Below are 20227 nucleotides of genomic sequence, written 5' to 3' on the forward strand. Positions count from 1 at the left end.
TTCATCTTTTAGCCTAGAAAAAGGTGATCACAGCAATATAAGATTTTACGTTTATACTTTCACAGATTTGTTTTAAATAAAAATTAAAAAATCGACTATAATCAAGAATACTTTTAAGCTGCAAAAATGGTTTCTCCTGTGTTTCTTATGCAAATTTCACCAAACTTTTTCAATAATTGGCAAGAAGACGTCTGCCGACACTGTGGTGAAAACCTTGGAAGCATGCAATGGTTAACCCTGAGCAAATACCTTAAAACTCTGTGTTACAATTTACCCCATGTTTCTTTGTTCCCCAAGGTGAGGGACTTAGAACACCTTAAAGAACAGTAAGATTGTTATTCTGCACCTTTTGTTATTTTGAGTAATAACTTTGCTACAAAATAACACTTCCTAACATCCAGTTATGTGGAGCAGTGTTACTTTCCAATTGGCCAGTAAGTTTATTTTTTTATTATTATTATTTATTATTAGTTCTAACTATGCCAGAAAATAGAATATGATTTAGTAAGATGTGTTTTACTTCTATAAGTATGTAATCTGGCAGTCTTTTTGTTTATTAAACTGCTTTAATTTACAGCAAATGATCTAGTACTGTACAATAGAAAGCTCTATTGTTTTATTTGAATGTATTTTTCATTTAACTGCTTAGAAAAATATATAGAATTTAAAAAAAATATTAAAATCAACTTTTGATTAGTAAATCATGCTCAAGCTGAACACCCTTTGTGCAATCGACTAACCTACAGTAAATTGCTCATATTTACCTTTGCAAATTTATTCTTTAAAAAAAAATAAACTTAAATAGAAACCTTAAAACTTGCAACACAGAGGGTGTCTACTGCTGTGTTTAAAATGACATCAAATCTTTTGGTGACACTATTTGATTTACCTCTTGCTTTCACCGTATCTTGCACTCTACAGATTTGTAGCCGAGATCACATAGAGTTTTGTTTGTCTCTCTCCAATCTGAGAGTGTGAAATGGGATTGCTTGTGCATCATTGGTTTGCTGTGTAAGATGGCTATGGGATGTTTCCATAGTGCTATGGGTGAAAGTCTTAAGTGTTGTCACTTGAGAGAAACACCTTACTTCCCCAGAACTGCATGGCAGCAGGCGGAAGGCACATCGAAGTGATGCACTGTCTTCTACGGCGACACACACCACAAACAGCATGTAATTTGTCTGAACAAGCTGTCTTTTGAGTGAGCACTGCACATTTTCAGACGGTCACAGGCGTTTGGGGGGAAAAGTGCAGAGGGTGCCTCTCTAGAGCCTTCACCTGTCAGATGGAGGTGAAGTCAATATAGCAACATCTCTGTGAGCATCCTGTCTAAATGTTTACAGGAAGCCAATGGAATGAGGCCTGTATACAAACAGCGATTCTTCAGAGCAAAGAAAACAAAAGATTTGGTTGAGTAGGGGGAGGTTCTGTGTTGGCTATTGTAGTATTGGCTGGAAGTGGCACATGGCCCAAGGCTCACAGCTCAGACATAAGAAAGACTCTGTGTACCATTAGAAGAGTGATTAGGTTGTCTGCTTTGCCCCCAGGCTCATGATGGCCTCTGGACTAAACAGGCCTTTACGCTGGCTGGTCCTCTACACCCACGTCCCCTGTCCGCCCACAGCGCTCCACTTCAGACTCCTTATGGAACCAGTGAGCAATCACAAGAGAAGGTGCCCAGCCATAAGAGCCCAAAGTGCGTTTGTGTGTGTCCGCATGAGTGCGCTTGTGAGTGCTCCAACAGTGTGAACCGGCGAGGTGCAGCGAGACATTGTTAACACGGCCCAGCTTGCAGGCGTGACCAGTATCCTTTAGAGAGGACGATACCGAGGCCAAAGGAAATATTCCCCACGCTCGTTTATTTCTCATGGCACTGCTGGTATGTCCCAGTGCATCCTGGGTGTTCCACTCGCTCACTCGTTAACAGCTTTCACACAGGGTACCAATTAACCTCTCACATCCTGTTCCACAACAGGTTTTTTATATTGCACAAAACTCACAGCTTCTACTCTTAGTGACCCCCTTTTAACAGAAAAGGCTTCTCGGTGTGGCTCAAGTCCTCAAACTGCATCTCCATTAGACTAGGCGTCCTCAATTTATCCCTCTTGACCTTTTGCCAGAAGGCCACTGGCAGTTTCAATTCAGTTCACTGCACAATTTTTCCTTGAGTTGGCTTTGTGGATTGCTACAAAACATTGCAAAAACATTGGAGATATCAATGATGATATAATGGTGGCAGGAAAAGGCGCAGGTCACGCCACCCAGACCCACAGACAAACATTACTGTTTTAGTTTACACAGTGACTGAAATTGGGTGATAGGGTTGTACTAAAGTCAAATTTCCATCTCTGATAATGATTTGCTGATAATTGTTTGATGGCCAAAAAACTATACATTGCATGCTGCAAAAAAATAAATAAATAAATAAATAAAAAAATAAGCAACAACATACTAATAATGCATCAAAATGCATAATATAGGTTTTGAATTATTTCCTACTCTGTAAAACCCAAAAGTTAAGGTAACTCGAACCATTTGAGTAAACCGATTGCAACAAACCTTTTAAATTAAAAAACTAATCCTAATGAGTACTGTGAACTTAATCCATTTGAGTAAATGAAGCAATTTGAGCACAGTAAATGAAGAGAACTCCGAGTACTGTAAAACCCAATAAGTTAGGGTAACTCAAACTGTTTGAGGAAACCAATTGCTACAAACCATTTAAGTTAAAACTAATCTATATGAGTAATCTGAACTTACTCCATTTAAGTTGAATTAATGAGGTATTTAACTCATTACATTCAACACTGAGTTCACATCAATTTTTAATCAAGTTGAATTAACTCAGTCAATTTTGAGTTAACTACACTTATTTAACTTGATAAAGTTGACTGTTGGGTTTTACAATGAACTGTATATTTATTTGCTTGAAAAATATTTTGGATTTGTCACTTGAACGGGAATATTAGGCCTATTATTAAATATTAGGCCTCATTTCATTCTCTTTTATGCTTACAAAAATCTGTTATGCTCACCAGGGCTGCATTTGTTTTCTTGAATTACTTTAAACTTCATCAAAATGAGGATTTGCATTTGAATATATTTGATACTCTGATCCCAAAATGTCTTTTGTAATTTTTTTGAACAAAAACAGACAAACTAAAAATATTATTTAAAAGGAAAAAGTACAGCACTTGTTTTTGAATGTACTAAATTTTTAGTAATTAAAAAGCATTTTTATTCCTTTAAAATGTAATACAATGTACAGTGATGTGATTAATAATTCTAAGTAATTCACTTCAGAATAAGGATGTGGTTTCATTTTTTTATTTTTTTTTACATAAATATATCTGTGACGCTAAAATATAGTTTAAGAAACCAGTTGTGATGAGCATGCATACTGTATAAGTCAATGTTAGGAAGATAAGAGGAGGAACAGTTAGTAATCTCCAGGAAAAAGCATGCACTCTTCTTGTGAATCATGCTGCTCTCTGCGGCTATGAATCCTGTCACATCTCAGCCTATTCAGTAAATGCTTAAATGTACGTCTCAGTATTTGTTCTTTAGAAAGTATAGAAACCAGGTCACAGCAGGCCCTTGCAGTCAACTCTTAATTGGTTCTGTTGCTTCTGGCGTGCATTTTGCCAATGGCAGAAAGCGTAACTTGTGCGCGTCTTTGTCCAATCTTCACTGATTTGGTCTGAGCCATTGTTGAGGCCTAACAAGTCGGACACCCCACACTTCCCTCCTCCCCGGAGCCTCCGATGTAATTATGGAGCTTGTCTCCTGGCAGTTGCAGTCGGAAAAAGTCACCAACAGCCGAAAAGAGAGTGTCCATTAAGGCTTGTCTGACTCGACCCGGTGTTTGGAGGGGGTGAAGCGAGGCGCAAAAACGTGGCGCGGGCAAGTAGCAAACACGTCTGTTTACTGGAGCATGCAGCAGCCTTCCAGCTCCTGCTTCCTGGACTTGAGCGTCTACCGTGGGTGTGCGAGGACTAGTTTAGAAGCTGACGCTGGCCGTGTTAGTCAGCCCGCATCACTATCAGCCGCCCACTAATTGCAATGAGGTTTAGAGCGGAATTAGGTAAATGTCACTTCACAACAGCAGCTCAAACAGAGAAATCGCCTCTTCAAGGCTATTTTACACACCATGGGTGTCTTTTTCAGCTGGTGGAGCCGTCAACAACACACACAGATCCGTAGATTAAAAAAAAGCGCTCGAGTTAAAGTTTTTCTTGCAATTCAGGTGATCATCAGGTCATTTTGACTTGTTATGAGGAAAGGATACAAAATACACGGCTCTTAAATTAAAGAGAAACATTTGTGTAGTTTTTTTCCCCCTCTACAGCTTCTGTTGCTGAAACAAATGCCTTGATGGTAATCAATTAGACCACAGAACCATCCGCTGTATATGGGTAATTACAACAGCAACAACAACATAATTGGCTTTTAAATCATTTGCGAATGACTGAACTCAAAGCATATGCCCTTGGAGCACACAACCAAGCATAAGAAGCCATGTCTACCCATCTACCCTCAGCAGCGAGACGGAGAAAGCCTATGGACCCACAGCTCTTATTTCTTGATTGATATAATAGTATTGAAACATTAGTAATAAGCTACTTATTTAGTCCAAGAGTTTTGAGGATGGTTTTGAAGATTTTTAAAAATTTGTCCAATGGTTGTCCAGTAGTTCTTGAGATTTATAAAAGAACATTTTATAAGATTTTTGTGTATTTTCACAGCAGTATATAAATGCCATACGTTTCGAGAAACGTGAAGTCATAAAATCTGTCCTTTCAGGCCACAAAAGCTCTCCCCAAGGACCTGCATATTGACTGGGAAACATGTTGTACACGTGAAAAAATGTAAAAATAATATAGATTTCTGTTACGCTCAATTTCAATATGAATTTAAAATGATTTAAATGTTTTATTATAAATATTTAGAGAGCAAAGTGTAATGTACGGTTATGACAATGGGGTTGAGGATCCACATGCAGCTTTATTAAAGAATAGTCATACAGGCAATGGTCAAACACAGGGGTAAACGGGTACATACAGACAAATCCAGAAGTCTAGTCAGGTCAGCAAATGGTCGATACATGCTGCAGACAATGTAACTAAGAGAACAAGGCAAGGGTCAGACACGAAAAGACTAGACTAGAAGAACACTTCTTAATGTTGCAGGGTAACCAAAAAAGACTCAGCAAAGTCTGTCACATTGAGCCATTTATTTAATCTGTGTAATCAGTCTTGAGCATCTCTCAGCTGTGTGTGTGTGTGTGTGTGTGTGTGTGTGTGTGTGTGTGTGTGTGTGTGTGTGTGTGTGTGTGGGTGTGTGCGTGCGTGCGTGCGTGCGTGTGTGTGTGTGTGTGAGAGAGAGAGATGGAGAACCAGAACAGGTGTGTGTGGGTGGTGCCTTAAGGGAGTTGTAGTTCATATGGTGGCAGAATTATAATCCAAGTGAAAGTGAGTGTTCTCCAGTGACCTATGAGGATTAGATCGCTGGGGATCATGACTTCTGGCACATAAGTTTAATATTGGGGATGATGTCCCTCAACTAAATTAATTATTGCCTTTTTGGTATTTTTATTTTTTGACCTTCATAAGATCCAGTACTCCTTCAGAATTTAACATTAAAATGTAACAGTTCATTTTGATTTTAAAAATTAATCCCAATGTAATTTTTATTTTTCCATGCACTTGATTTTAATGTTGATAAAAAAAAAAATATAATAATTTGTAGCATTTTCACCTTTACAAATATTTGATTTTTGTGTCATATTTAAAATTACACAGGCAGATTCGTTTGTATTTTAAAAAATCAGTGCTTTATTATTTATCAGTAGCAGACAGAGTATTAAAATCAGTGCTTTCTTATTTATCACTAGCAGCTAGATAATTAAAATCAGAGCTCTCTTATTTGATGTTTTTTTTTTTTCTCAATTTTGGAAGGTCTCAAAACAGCTAAAGATCTGGTCTTTTTGGGTGAAAACATACATATGCATATTTTATCCAAAAAATGTTGAATATGTACTTTTTTCATGTTTCATTTATTGCCTTAAAGTGATTAATGCTCATGATCTCATCATTCATGCCACTAATGATCTTATATATAAGTCGTTGGTACATTAAGTGCAGTCAAGGGCATTTCTAGTCAGTTTTTATTCCTGGATAAAATATTCAAATTCTTCGCGAGAACATGATGTTTCTTTTTCATGTGTTAAGAAGCCATCTCTGTGCCACTTTGGGTTATAGCCACTCCTGTCACTGTGGATAATGGACAGCTGACATGCTGGTGCAGAAACATGGCTCTGGGCCGTCCGGCGGTGACATGGCACTAGCAGGCTGCCACCACGCTCGATCACTCGTAAGCCACGCTCATAAACTGGCCATGACAGACATTGATCACCACTGTCACTTGCTAGCCATGTCGTGGTGAGTTTAAAGTCACACGCTAGACATGCAAATGCCGCGGCATGACACTAATGGTCATTTCGCATTTTTTGCATGTGCGTGCTCGCATGTGTCCGCCTGTCTGTCTCAAATCTCAATTGAGCACTGAGGGAAAGCAGAGAGTGGAGAAAAAAAAAAAGAGCACAGCTGGACACGCACAGTTTGCCAATTCGCTGTTTGTTCCGGATTTCAGCCAGTTTACACACTCTGCTCATTTTATTCAGGCTCTGGTTGAGTTCCATGTTCCATTGCCTTTTGAAGTCACGATCGTTCCTTCTGGCCCTAAATTAGCGATAACATGATATCGCCGTTTTGCTATAAAAAGCCTCACACTCCCCGCATGTGCCTGTCTTGTTGTTTTTGCTTTGAACACACAAACACTAGAGGAACGGCTCATTCGAATGTTTACCTCTGGCCAAATGATGCTTTCGTTTGGCATTTGGAATAGTCTCGCACAAACTCAGAGGCTAAATATGTCGATGTTCGGTGGAACCTGAATTTGACATCATTCCTGAACTCTCAGCTCTTTGCCTGAGTTGTTCTTGTTGCTGTGGATCTCTGGTAGGATGTAGTTTGTAATTAGACACAGATGTTTCTAAAGCAGCTTGGCCAGACTGTTATTCTTGCCTATGCTGAGTACTTATTTTACCCTCCTCATTTCAAGCTGCACTCACTTTAAAACTTTCCCAAAATTCCAGGCCCTAATGCAGTTTAGTCACACGGCGACCACGTGGTGCTACAAAGAGGCTGTGCCTCTCTTTTATTAATAACCAGAAAGTTAGTATTATTATTCATTCATTCATTTTCTTTTCAGCTTAGTCCCTTTAATAATCAGGGGTCACCACAGCGGAATGCACCACCAACTTATCCAGCATATGTTATACGCTGCAGATGCCCTTTTAGCTGCAACCCATCACTGGGAAACACCCATACACACCCATTCACATGCATACATTATGGGCTATTTAGCTTACCCAATTCACCTAGCACATGTCTTTGGATTTGTCGGGGGAAACCGGAGCACCCGGAAGAAACCCACATGAACACGGGGAGAACATGCAAACTCCACATAGAAATGCCAGCTGACCCAGCCAAGGCCCGAATCAGCAACCTTCTTGCTGTGAGGTGACAGCGCTACCCATTGCGCCACATTTATTATTATTATTTTATATTTATTTAGTTTCTTATTTACCCAGGATGATTCCATATACAATATCTCAATATCACACAATCTTAAAATTGTGCAAACCATCAGTTTCAGAAAATGTGCACTTTTCAAAATAGATAGACCTTAAAATATTTTTTTGCATAGCGAGAGATGGTACAGATTCCATACTGCATAGTGTATCTTGAGGCTCATTCCATACATACGAAGCATAATTAGAAAACACAGACTGACCTTTTTCTGTATGAAAAATCTGCATTTCATGTAAGAACACATCTGTTAAAGTCTACACTCTAAGAAATGCTGGGTTTTTTAAACCCATATTGGGTAAAATGTGGACTAACTCGAACGTTGGGTTATATTCGTTTAGTTTAAAAAAAAAATCCAGCATTTGTATTACACGCAACATTAAATTGAAATAACTATTTTTAGACTGTATTCTATAATTTCTCATAGAGTGATAGAGAGTCTATAATTTAAAGGGCACCTATTTTACCCCTTTTTCAAAATTTAAGATAAGTCTTTTGTGCCTCCAGAATGTGTCTGTAAAGTTTCAGCTCAAAACACTTATCAGATTATTTATTATACCTTTCAGAACGTTGGGATTTTCTGCTCTGAACACATTTTAGCTGTTTTTGTTGCCTGTGCCTTTAATGCTAGTTCTCCCCGCCCACCATTCCCCTGTGCCTGTCTGAGTGTGCCTCAATTTCCGGCTGTGTCAGATAAACAGCACAGTGACAGACACGAAGGAAGCAGATCTCGCATAATGTTTGTGAGAAATACTACAGTAAGAACTTTCCCAATGACTAATTGATGTATTTGTTGTCGAGTTAATTCAAACCTTTCTGCAATGATGAGTCACACACAATGTTGTCACAAAGTTCACGCACACACACAGACACACACAGACAGACACAAGTGTGTGTTTAACTTTGCACTAGTTTGCACCGAAAATGTGACAGCATACACGTTAATGTCCACTGCTGTATGGATATCCATTATGTTAATGTGCAAAATAAACTTATTTAATGTCCACAAACCGGGATCTTCTTTAATAATTGTACTGACATGCAGCTGTGGTGATAAAGTAAATCACTGAAATTGAAATTCATTATAAACATCCACTGTTTTAAAAACATTTTAAATTTGTAAAATTCTTTTTTGAACACATCACATTTGATGATGATTGATGATCACTGAGAGCTGAAAAGAGCTTTTAATCTTTGTTGCTTTGTGCATGTCCTGTCTTGTTGATATGATTATACTAGTTACTATGGAGACATGTTAATACCCGGCTTTCAATCAATTTGGTGGGCGGGGAAACTGCACTCCTACATCTCGTTGCAGTCGGCCTCAAAATGGTAGGAATTTGAATCCTATTTTGAATCCTGTTTATATCACCCCAATATGACTGTGGACACAATATATAAAGTTCTGTCCAAACAGATTACAAAAGATTTTCATCATAGGTGCCCTCTAAATTAAAAAGACATGCAAGCATTTAAACCAGTAATAAATTGTAAGGCACCATGAAAAAAAATAACATCTTTTTATTTTTATTTTTTTACATTCAGAGATGCATGCATATAAATTACATATCCATAATGTAATACTCATAGAAGACTACTAAACATTTTTCATCTATTATCTTGTAGTTTTTGTAATGAGTATCACTATAAGTAGAGTATGGTTTTGTTTGTTTATTTATGAAGGCAGAATGACAGATAGTGTTTTGTGAGATGAATTTGTAATTTGTGTTGTGTAAAAGAAGCTTAACATCACTGCATAATTACATAAACCACATCATGTCCTATTAGAGGCTATTTTAATTCATCCCTGTCGCCTAGAGGACACAGGGAGTAAAGTAATTTTGGTGCAGACAGCAGAACACTGCTGGAAATCCCCGTTCTGATGTAGCCACATTCACTGCTTTGATCTGGTGTGAGCATTTCAGTGATGCTGAATTGGAGAACCTGGGTTTAGTGTGGCTGTTATGACTGGAGGAACATGGAGAACTGGCCCTGTAGGATAAGGATTAGATTTTTACGACTTTATGACTTCTGACTTTTTAGCACTCTCAATCTGAAACTGGTCATGTGACAAAGTGAGCAGAAGCTTAAGCCATGTTTTAAAAGCTAGCGAGTTGCCTACTGCCTGCATCCTACATTGACAGCTGTCTTTTATGGCTAATTCGAACTGAATTAGAACCTCGTAAATGGCTGATTTGGAACTCAATAGACACCATGAAGCATATGGAGACTGAACTCACAATTGATTTATGTCTATAGAATGAATTTGGGATACAGTAGTAATTAAAAAATAATTGGAAGTTTTTCTTTAGTAATTGATACATATATGAAACATGAATAGAATGAGCATATATGATTTATTTCATTTTTTATTAATTGAACAATTTATTTTGGATGTCTCCTACAATAAGTTTACATCTATAAAGTCAGAAATAATGGTTTGTTTAGGGATATTTTTGCAGTCTGCTGTGCTCTGACTGGTTAAATGGCACAGTCTGTTGCGCCTGGTGTCAGACTTTGCAGAACATATATCTGAAATCAAACATGCATTATTATATCTGAATTTAGCTACGTATGTGTTTTTGATGCTTTGTATTACACATTAGTGCAAACAGTACAGCTGTGGTGCAAAATCATGTGCGGAATCGATTTTGAAATTTTCATAATGCAACACTTTTTTTAATCACAGCACAAAACGCTTGTGGGTTTGGCAAATCATATAAGTTAGCTTTATTTCATGAGATTTTTGTAAACACAGCACACTATGAACACTTGTAATTAAATTAAAGCTTTCCTAGATTTCTAAATGTTTATTTTAGGTTCAAGTGGTAATTGTAAGGAATTGGATGCAAGCAAAGTATAAATCACACAGCACCAACTGCTTTTAAAAACTAAGCATAGATCCAATCTGAGAGAGCAAACACTGTAAAAAATGCCAGGTTTCACACAATTTTGTCATGTTGTCACAATGCAAATTGGTGAAGTTAACTTAATTTAATTGTTTTGTTTTTTTTACAAATTTAAGTGGATTAAACATAAAACAATTAAGTTGTCTAAAAAAGCTAGAATTGTGTTGATTCAGCTCATTTTAACTAAGTACTTTGAACAAACACAAAAAAATATTTTTATATGTAAATAATTTTGAAAATCTCAAAGGATTTTTCTATTACAAACTATAACAAACATAAATACAAACAGTAACATTGGTGTTGGTCTTGCCATATTGTTTGAGCCCAAGTCCTTATCCTTTGGATGTGCATGAAAAGATTTGCTTTTGTGGTACATAAAAAATGTATTTTCTGCATGCCAACAACACAAAACAAACTTTTTCATGCCTCAGTTACAGCACTACAGGGTCAAAGTAGACTGATTGTTCACAGAAAACCAATAAAAACCATATAGGATGCAAATTTGCTACAAATCTATATGAGTTGTACTGTGAACTTACTCCTTTTAATTTGAAGTAATGAGGTATTTAACTCATTACCTTCAACACTGAGTTCAGAACTATTTTCAAATGCATAGATTTAATTTTAAGTAAAATTTGAGTTAACTACACTCTTAATTTGATGAAGTTGACTGTCGGGTTTTAAAGTGTATGGAGTCATTTCATTAGGTTTTGGGTATAGTTGTAAAAAAGGCACTCAATAGTGAGCATTTTAATAATCTACTGATGACGCCAACAGCCGTCTTACTACGAGAGACTGATCCTGCTGCTAAGCATGCTGGTTTCAGTGGTTGGTAGCAGTGTGTTAAACTTCTGAACTGAAAGACACATTGTGAGAGGCAATTCCGTTTTCATCAAAGTTAAATCAGTCCCTCTTTAAAGTGGCTTAAACGGTTCAAATTAGTGGTGGGCTTTTTCGAAGCCAATATATAGGAGTCTCTCAAGGCCATGTGTTTGTGGGCTGTGGCGTGCCTTCCTTTAAGGTCAGATGCTGCGCAGTGAGCTGGATGATGACTCACATGGTAAAATCCACTTTTTAGAAACCATCATGAGCTCATCTGAGCTTCACCTGACCGAGATCCCGAGGAGATGAACAAAGTTAATACCTAGGAAGGAAAGTATGGCACTGTCGCTTAATCTTTTTCCGAGGCTGCGATTTCCGCCCAAAAAGCTGGTCTAATTAGTCTGTTTCGCCAGGATTTGTATTTTTAGTTCTGCAGTGACGAGAGAAAGTATGGGAGCAATCTGCGACTAAATAACATCCACATATGGGCTTGATCTCGAACCCGCTGTTTGAATCAGCTTTGCCGGCCTCCATATTGAAGAGATTTCCAATTGCTACAGAGGCCAAAGTGTGCCATGTCACAATGTATTGTGTTCACCTCAGCATTCGATGAAAAAAGATGGCTAAGCTTATTATTCTTTCCGTTTTGCTTAGTTTTAACACAGTGATTTTCAAAGGAGACTGATTTGTTAAATATTGAATACTTCAAGGCCCCCAAATACACCAACTGTCTAAAAATGGGGGTAAAAAGTAGAGGATATTTAAAATGTAAGCTCAGATGATTTGAAGACAATTAAAGAAATAAAAAAAAAGACTTTCCATGCAGTGTGTAACAGCACTAAGTAAATGAAAACATCCAGCTGAAGTTTAAATCTGAAAGTGTGCTGTGTTTAAAACTATTGATTCTTTGACGAAATAGTCGCCTCAGAGTCGAATAAATGAATTGTGTTGGGTTCAGATCTTTTGCCTGAACACATTAACGTCAATATGGTACATCACCAAATATGTAGTGCCAGATCCGGTAAAACGTCAACGTGCCTTTCCCTTTAGACACTAGCGGAGCACGGGGCACCACAGGAGGGATGATGACGCTAAAATGACGTTCACTGACAGATTGAGATTCAGCTGTGGGGGAAAAAGAGTTAAAGTTCATTTTCACAACTATACCACAGTATAGCCAACCTAGTGATGCGTTTGTTCCTGTTATTTTTCTGAAGTTTGATATGATAACCTACGCTGCAACGCAGGATTTGACGATCGTTTGCTATTAAAAGGAGCAGCAGAGACTATTATGTATGGAACTTTGTCAGTAACTGTTGCAGTTAGTATGAACCAGTTTCTTCTTCCTCCGGATCATAACATGTAAGTGTAATTAAAACTGTTGCCGCGTTTTCTGTAGTTTGTAAAATATGTATTTAATTGTGTGTTGTAAGTTGTAAATGCCCCCCTAAGCTTGTAATTATGTATCTATATCGATTAGTGCCGAACTGTATTTCTCAGGTTAAATCTGGGGTTATTTACATATTGCGTTATAAACCATTTTATAAAATGTGACGCGTGCTTCTTCCTTTACTGATTTAAATGCATTTCTGAACTCGTGATTCTCTGCCATTTGTCTTTGCTATGGCCACTATCAGCTGTTCCTCACATGCGCTGCATGGTCAATTTTCAAAATAGTTTATAAACTTTTGCCACTGTGTGGATTAATAGTGAATGTGTGTCATTGTTATTATTTGGGGTTAGGTTTAAGAGTAGAGAAATATGCTGGAGTTTAACTGCATTCTTTTATTGCATTCCTGCATTGGGCTCTCACATACTCTGCCGAATACTTCATAACCGTGGTGGGTGTTTCTCTCTGTCTCTTGTTGAACTCAGCCGACCAATCACAACAGTTTGGGTCAACAGACCAATCAGCGCAGATAGGTCTCACACAAAGGAGTGGTTTTAGAACAAATGAATCGCTGAACAAATCATATGGGAGTCATTGGGATAATTTGGTAAAAATAAATGCATATTATAAGACAATGAAAGTGTTTTTTGACCTTGTGTGCATATCAGCCTGTGTTGAAGACCCCCAAAACCAAAATATGACCTTTTATAATGCATAATATGGGCTCTTAATTATAATGTGCATAAGTTATTATATTTAAAGGGATAGTTCACCCAAATGTTTTAACTCTGTCATTGTTTTCTCATCATCGACTTGAAGTTTTTTTTTTTTCCTTTTGTTGAAGATGAAGATATTTGGAATAAAGTTGAAAACACCTTTGACTTCAATATAGTAATTTTTCCTCACTGTGAATATCAGTGTTTACAGGTTTTTAGCTTTCTTTTAAATATCTTGCTTTGTGGAAGACAAGCAAGATAAGAAGCAAGAATGAGTCACATAAAGGTTTATAACTCTTTAAAGGTGTAATGTTAAGGTTTTGGGTGAACTATCCCTTTAAGGTTTGTATTATACACATGCAGTATATCTGTATATAAGCTGTTTCTAAGGTGGAATGAATAACATATTTTTATCCAAGCCAGTACATTCTTCTTCCATTTTTGTATTGCCAAGTAAAGTACTGACAAATGAATACTATCGCTTCTTTTATCATTTTACACTACTTATGGGCACATTAGTTTTGAGTTCTTTGATTCCTTCACTTGGAAAGGCAACCACACAGAAATCACACCATTATTATCTCTGCAGTTATGTAATTACTTAGCAAGCTGAACCTCAGAAAACATTTCCGTTCCATCCGCTCATATACCACCAGAATCTCGGTGTCATCCTCCTATTGATAAATAAGATGTGGTATTACCATAATCACAACCAAGCTGTAATAATGGCTTTTGCATGTCCAAACGTGCTGCAATTTAACTGTGGCTTGAAAGTGAGGAGGTGCAAACAGCTATTTCTTTTATTCTCAATTTCCTCCACTTTAGAGGATTCTGTGGTCAGGCGGAGTGAAGTATTAAAACTTTATTTCACCAAATGTAATGCTCCACCAATTTTTAAATTAAGTTTTAACATATGGGACACCCGACCACAAACAAAACGACTGCATATTGTGAACTGTTTTGAGGACATCTGAGCTCAAAATTTGGAGGATTTGCCAGAAAGCAACTCTCTTTCTCTTCAACACACACACACATACACAAAGATGGAGATACACCCACTTTTGGTCTTATTCACTAATAGTTCCATGTTTGTGTACTGAGTATAGAAACATTTATCTTGTTGTAAAGTTGCTAAAACTGTATTATTTAAGTGAGTCAGTGTTTCTGTGTGTTTTTGGTTTGTTTGCTGTTTTGCATGTAGAATTGAGTTTGTTTTGTGCAGTTTGTTGTTTGTTTTTATTGTTTGTGTTGTGTTTTAGTCTTTTTGTGTTTTGTATTATAGTTGTAAAATTTTTGCTGTATGTTTTTTTAATTTATTTATTTATTTTTATTTAGTTTTTGTGTTTTTTTTGTATGTTTTTGTTTAATGTTTTTGTTCTGGTTGTTTTGTCATGTATGTGTTTTGTTTGTTTGTGTTTTTTATGTAGCTTTTATTTTTTGCATTTCTGTGTGCTTGGTTTGTTTACTGTGTTTTGCATTTAGAATTGAGTTGTTTGTTTATTTGTTGTTTGTTTTTATTTTCTTTGTGTTATGTTTTAGTCTTCCTTTTTGTGTTTTGTAGTCATTAATTCATTTATTTTCTTTTCAATTTAGTCCCTTTATTAATCAGGGGTCACCACCGTGGAATGAACCGCCAACTTATCCAGCTTATGTTTTATGCAGCGGATGCCCTTCCAGCTGCAACCCATCACTGGGAAATGTGTTTTGTATTATATTTTGTTAAATGTTTTTGCTGTTTGTTTTTGTTTTTTATTTTTGTTTGTGTTATTTTGTTTTTGTTTAATTTTTGTTCTTGTTGTTTAGAAGTTATGTGTTTTTGTTTGTTTTATATTTTTTTCACATAGCTTTTAAGTTTTTTGTGTGTGTGCAGTTTTGGTTTTGTTTCATGTTTTTGTTTTTGGTATTTTTTTGTTTTTGCGTTGTGGTTTGACATTATTTATTTATTTATTTATTTATTTGTGGTTTGCTTTACCTTTCTTTTGCAATGTTTTTTTTAACATGGTTTTAAATGTTATCCTAAATTCCAAAGTGCAAACTTAAGGCTGATTTATATTTCAGTGTCAAGCCCACGAGTATGCTCTTGACACGCACCTCTCAAAAATATGTAATTACATGTGGCAACAACGCATATCGCAAGCTCTGTGATTGGTCAGCTTGGTAGCTGTGCCAAGTGTGGGCAATGCTGAGAGCCATGAGCCTTATGGAGCGAGTGTTTACAAGTGCCAAGTCCCGTGAAGGAGATTGAAATGGAAATTTTTGTTTTGTGTTTACCTTATGATTATAGTTGTTGCACAGCTGCCAGTAGCATTTAGAAACAACAAATCACCTGCAAAACATAACATAACCTACTGCCAGCTAGCGTTTCGCAAGTTTTATTGCAGAGCAACACAAACAGCACACAGAAGTATAAATGCATGACTATGCCCAAAGCATGCACTGTGGGTAATGGCGATCACTTAATGCAGAAGTATAAACCAGCCTTTCTCCATGAGTCATTCCTAATGTTTCAAGGTTTTTGTGCACACATACATGCACAGGTACATTAGTATCTGCAGATGCACAGACAGTGACACCCACTGTCTCTTTTTTGCCTTTCTAGCTGATGCTATGACATCCTGTCTGCCCTTAACAGTAATATCTCTCTCTGTCGCATCGCCCACTCTCTCTTTGACAACTGAGCGTTTTTCCCAGTGAAATCCTCTCCACCAGTCCATCAGTCAGTCAGTCTCCCTCGTTTTCTCTCTCCTATTCTGGGCCGTCTTCACCTTTCCTGACAGCTCTGTGCCTCATCACCAGCTATCTGAAGTGACAGCTCACATCCTGGGGCTGCAACGGAGTCTGGCTCACTGAAAAAGAGCAGCACAAACACACACATACACACACCCTAAACCCTTCTTGCACCCCCATGCTCTCATTCTCTCTCGCTCTCGCTGTCACACACACACACACATTTACACCCACACAGACCCCTCTGCCCTAGTATTAATTCATAAACGCGTTTGCTCTAGTTCACTCTTGGTGCTGCCGGGGCATCTGTAGGGCTATGGTGATATGCTGGGAGGGGGCGCCCGAATACGCTTCACATGCTACTGCTTGCGCACTCAGCCTGCTGCCCGATGAAAAACAGACGGCTGCAGACACATATAGTGAGTGTTGTTCTGCACCAAGATTCATTGGAGTGTGTTTCTGAACAGCAGCACAGAGCCGCAGTTGGACATTTGTGCTGTCAGAGACCTACAGCTGTAGCACAAGCCTGAGGCTCCTTCACCACATTGTGAAGCTTTAAAACACTTTTAGCTACCATACAGTGATGGTAAAATATATGGGATAGTCTTCATTGTTTTTATTTGATAATGACGCTACAAGTGATGACATACAGGTTAGTGCATGTGCTCGATATGTTAGGATGAACTTACTGGCTAAGCATGCAGGTTATTTTGTTTTTATTTTAAATTTCAGTATCAAGAAAGCTGCAAAATGCCTGATAATATAGAAAGATAAATGTAAAAAGTTGTGATTTCGTTTTGACTCTTTTTTTTTTTGTTTTTGATAGGGCTGTGCAATTAATCAAAATTGAGTTTTGATTCCAATTTTGGCCTTCAACAATTATGAGAAAGCAGCAATCAATGCAACAATCTGCTCCTGATAGAAAAACATCTGTAAGAAAATGCACCCATTCATTTTCCTTTGGCTTAGTCCCTTTAATCATTAGGGGTTGCCACAGCGGAATGACCAGCCAACTACTACTAGTACTGGAAAACATCTATGCACACTCATTCACACACGTACACTATGGCCAGTTAAGTTTATTCAACTCATCTATACCACATACCTTTGGACTGTGGGGGAAACCGGAGCACCCGGAGGACACCCACGCCAACACGGAGAGAACATGCAAACTCTACAAAGAAATGCCAACTTGCCCAGCCAGCACTCGACCCAGTGACCTTCTTGCTGTATGGCGACAGTGCTAACCACTGAGCTACCATAGCCGTTAAATAAGAAAATAAAGAAAATAAGTAAGATTTCATTTAATTAAAACATTAGATTACATTTTATTTAATAATAAATACAATTTTCTTTTCTTTAATAAGAAAATAATCAAGTTACATTTTTTTCATTACTAAATATGGTTGATATTACACCTTTACATTTTAGAAATCATTCAATTTCCTATATATCAATGCTATTGCAGAATGTGTAACGTAAAACAAAGACAATCAAACAAGTCCTAGAATTATTCATCTTGAAATAAATTAAGTTATTAAAACTTGAAGTATTAAACAATAATTAAACTTCAATATTTTCATGATTTAGCTACAAGTGTTGGTATTTTCCTTAATATTTTCTCATTTATTTATTTATTTGTTTATATCAATATATTTTGATGGTAATCACGTTACCTTTTTGTGATTACAATATTGACCAAAATAATTGTGATTATGATTCTTTCCATAATCAAGCAGCCCTAATTTCTAATAAATCAAAGTGATTTTTGATTTGATTTAATGCTCCAAGCTGTTTTAGTGTTTGGGAATACAAATAGCCTGAAGTTATGTCACTGATGAACAGTATTCATGGCCAATTTTTAATTTAGAATCTACTTTATGCAGTATGTTGTTTGGGAACTGGGTTGGTGGAACTTTAATATGTGTATCACATGTGTGATAAAAGATAAATAAACCCAATTTAACTCAGTTTTAAAGCACCACAGAAGAAGAAACAAGAAATTGTTGTTGTTGTTGAACGTTTTTCGACTAAATGATTTCTGAATTCCAAATTTAACAACACAGATAATTCTCTTTCTTTCTCTTAACTTAAACCCTGAGATTTATAACGTATAACCAAGTCTGGCAGCGAGGTTGGATCTAGACGCTGCGGTGAGAGTGAGAGAACAAAGTTGAAAGCGTCTTGGGATCTCATGAAAATCAAAAACAAATCTTCAGGAGCAGCGAGGTTAAACCTACAGGCCCAGTGGCCCTTTGAAGTAAAGAGCTGTGTTGTTAATTGTCGGAGCTGGCTTAGCGAAAGGTGGTAACAATTTAACAAGAGTGTAGGGCAGCGGGGCGCTGGACGCGTATCAGGTGTTTGCAGATGTTGTGTGCGCAACAGAGCAGGGGAGGAGAGGCCAACCTAACAACCAATAAGTCTTTGTTTGCTTAGCCAATCGTGCTGTAATTGGCCAGGGAGTAAAAGAAGCCCCGGGATTGGACGGCTTCACTGGTTACTGCAGCTATTTTTACTGTATGCTACCAGACAGACGTTAGCAATTATACCTCCGACATCTATCTGCTCCATGGTACACACACAGGCGATTAGAGGAGAGCTCTTTCTCTCCGTCTCTCACCCAGCAACAGGTTTCAAATGTAGCGTGGAGGATGAATGAGGCTCATTGGCGGCACTCGTGTACTTTCTCCCATAGCTCTTTGTCAGAATGCCGTCCTGAGACGCACGTTTGAGTCGCTGGTGACATTTATGATTACTCACCTCCCATGCGAAACTCTGCGTCTGCTGTTAGATGTTTCGTTTGCCAAGTTTGTGTCTGGTTTATGCTGTTTTCCACATGTTAAAAATTAACTCCGCCTGCATCTTGCTGGTAAAGGACTGTTTGCTTGTGAGTTAGTTGACGCTGACTTCATCATAAAGTCTGTCTGGCATGTGCAGTGCCATTTTTAACCCACTGAGGGGGTCAACGTTTGGCTGCTCAGTCTAGTTCAGGGGTGTCCAAACTTTTTCTTATGAAGGGCCAAAAAACAAACATAGCTGAGAGCTGCGGGCCGAAGGTAAATAAATCAAACTGTATTACAAAGTTGCCATGGGTAATTTCCTAATTTTTAAAAATAATATTTAAAAATAAATAGAAAGCTTTACTTTAATCATATTAGACTAACTAATGCATTATATATATTTAAAAACAAACAAGCAAAAGATTACATTGAATTAGAAATGACAATCTCCATTAAAGGACTGGGATGGCCAGCATGGGCCAACTACTTTGGGCATCTCTGGTCTAGTTAGATCCAGTGTTCACAATAGAAGGCCAATAAAAATGATTGTCGTATTTAAAAAGAATGAAAGCTAAATCCATTAAAAAATTTAATTACAGATTTTTTTTAAAAATTGTATCTGGATTGAATTCTTAAATTGTAAATGATTAATACGTTAAAATGTTTTTATTGAATTACTGATTGAATTTAAGTTAGTCTTATTTTAACCTTTACTATGTATTTTTTTAATACAGTTGAAGTCAGATTTATAAGCCTTCCTGTTTATTTTCCCCCATTTTTTTGTTTTTATTATCATTATTATAACCTTTATTTAACCAGGAAAGACACATTGAGATTAAAAATATCTTTTACAAGAGCGCCCACAAGTCACATGGGTCTAACAGACAAACAAAAAACAATTAACAGTTAACCTGAATCACACATTTGCAAACAAACTATTCAAAACATCTACAGGCCTGGGATTTAAGTTCTAAATCATTTATACTCTTTTTAAAAACCATTTAGTGAAATGAATTTTTTAAACTGCACGTTTGTTTGTTGATTATTCCATGCAAAAGAATAAAGGCTGTTTAGCGGAAAGATTTTTTTTCAACACATTACTAATCATAATAGTTTTGATAACTAATTTCTAATAACTAATGTCTTTGCGATGATGACAAAACATAATATTTTTCTAGATATCTTTCACTAGTATTTAGCATAAAATAACATTTAAAGGCTTGAATAGGTT

The 20227-nt window shown here is 37.0% G+C and overlaps 1 protein-coding gene across 6 annotated transcripts in view; it reads left to right on the plus strand.

The window, feature by feature from the left end:
* Window positions 1-20227, plus strand: part of bcas3 (BCAS3 microtubule associated cell migration factor) — a 402243-nt gene that overhangs the window by 186865 nt on the left and 195151 nt on the right. Inside the window, exon 23 of one of the 6 annotated variants that reach the window (XM_087282566.1) lies at window positions 1548-2717. Within the exon in view, the coding sequence (XP_087138692.1) occupies window positions 1548-1555 (8 nt within the window). The 3' untranslated portion in view covers window positions 1556-2717. 6 annotated transcript variants of the gene reach the window in all.

The sequence above is a fragment of the Danio rerio genome, chromosome 15 (assembly GCF_052040795.2).
Source record: "Danio rerio strain M-AB ecotype USA chromosome 15, GRCz13ab, whole genome shotgun sequence".
Lineage (NCBI taxonomy): Eukaryota > Metazoa > Chordata > Actinopteri > Cypriniformes > Danionidae > Danio > Danio rerio.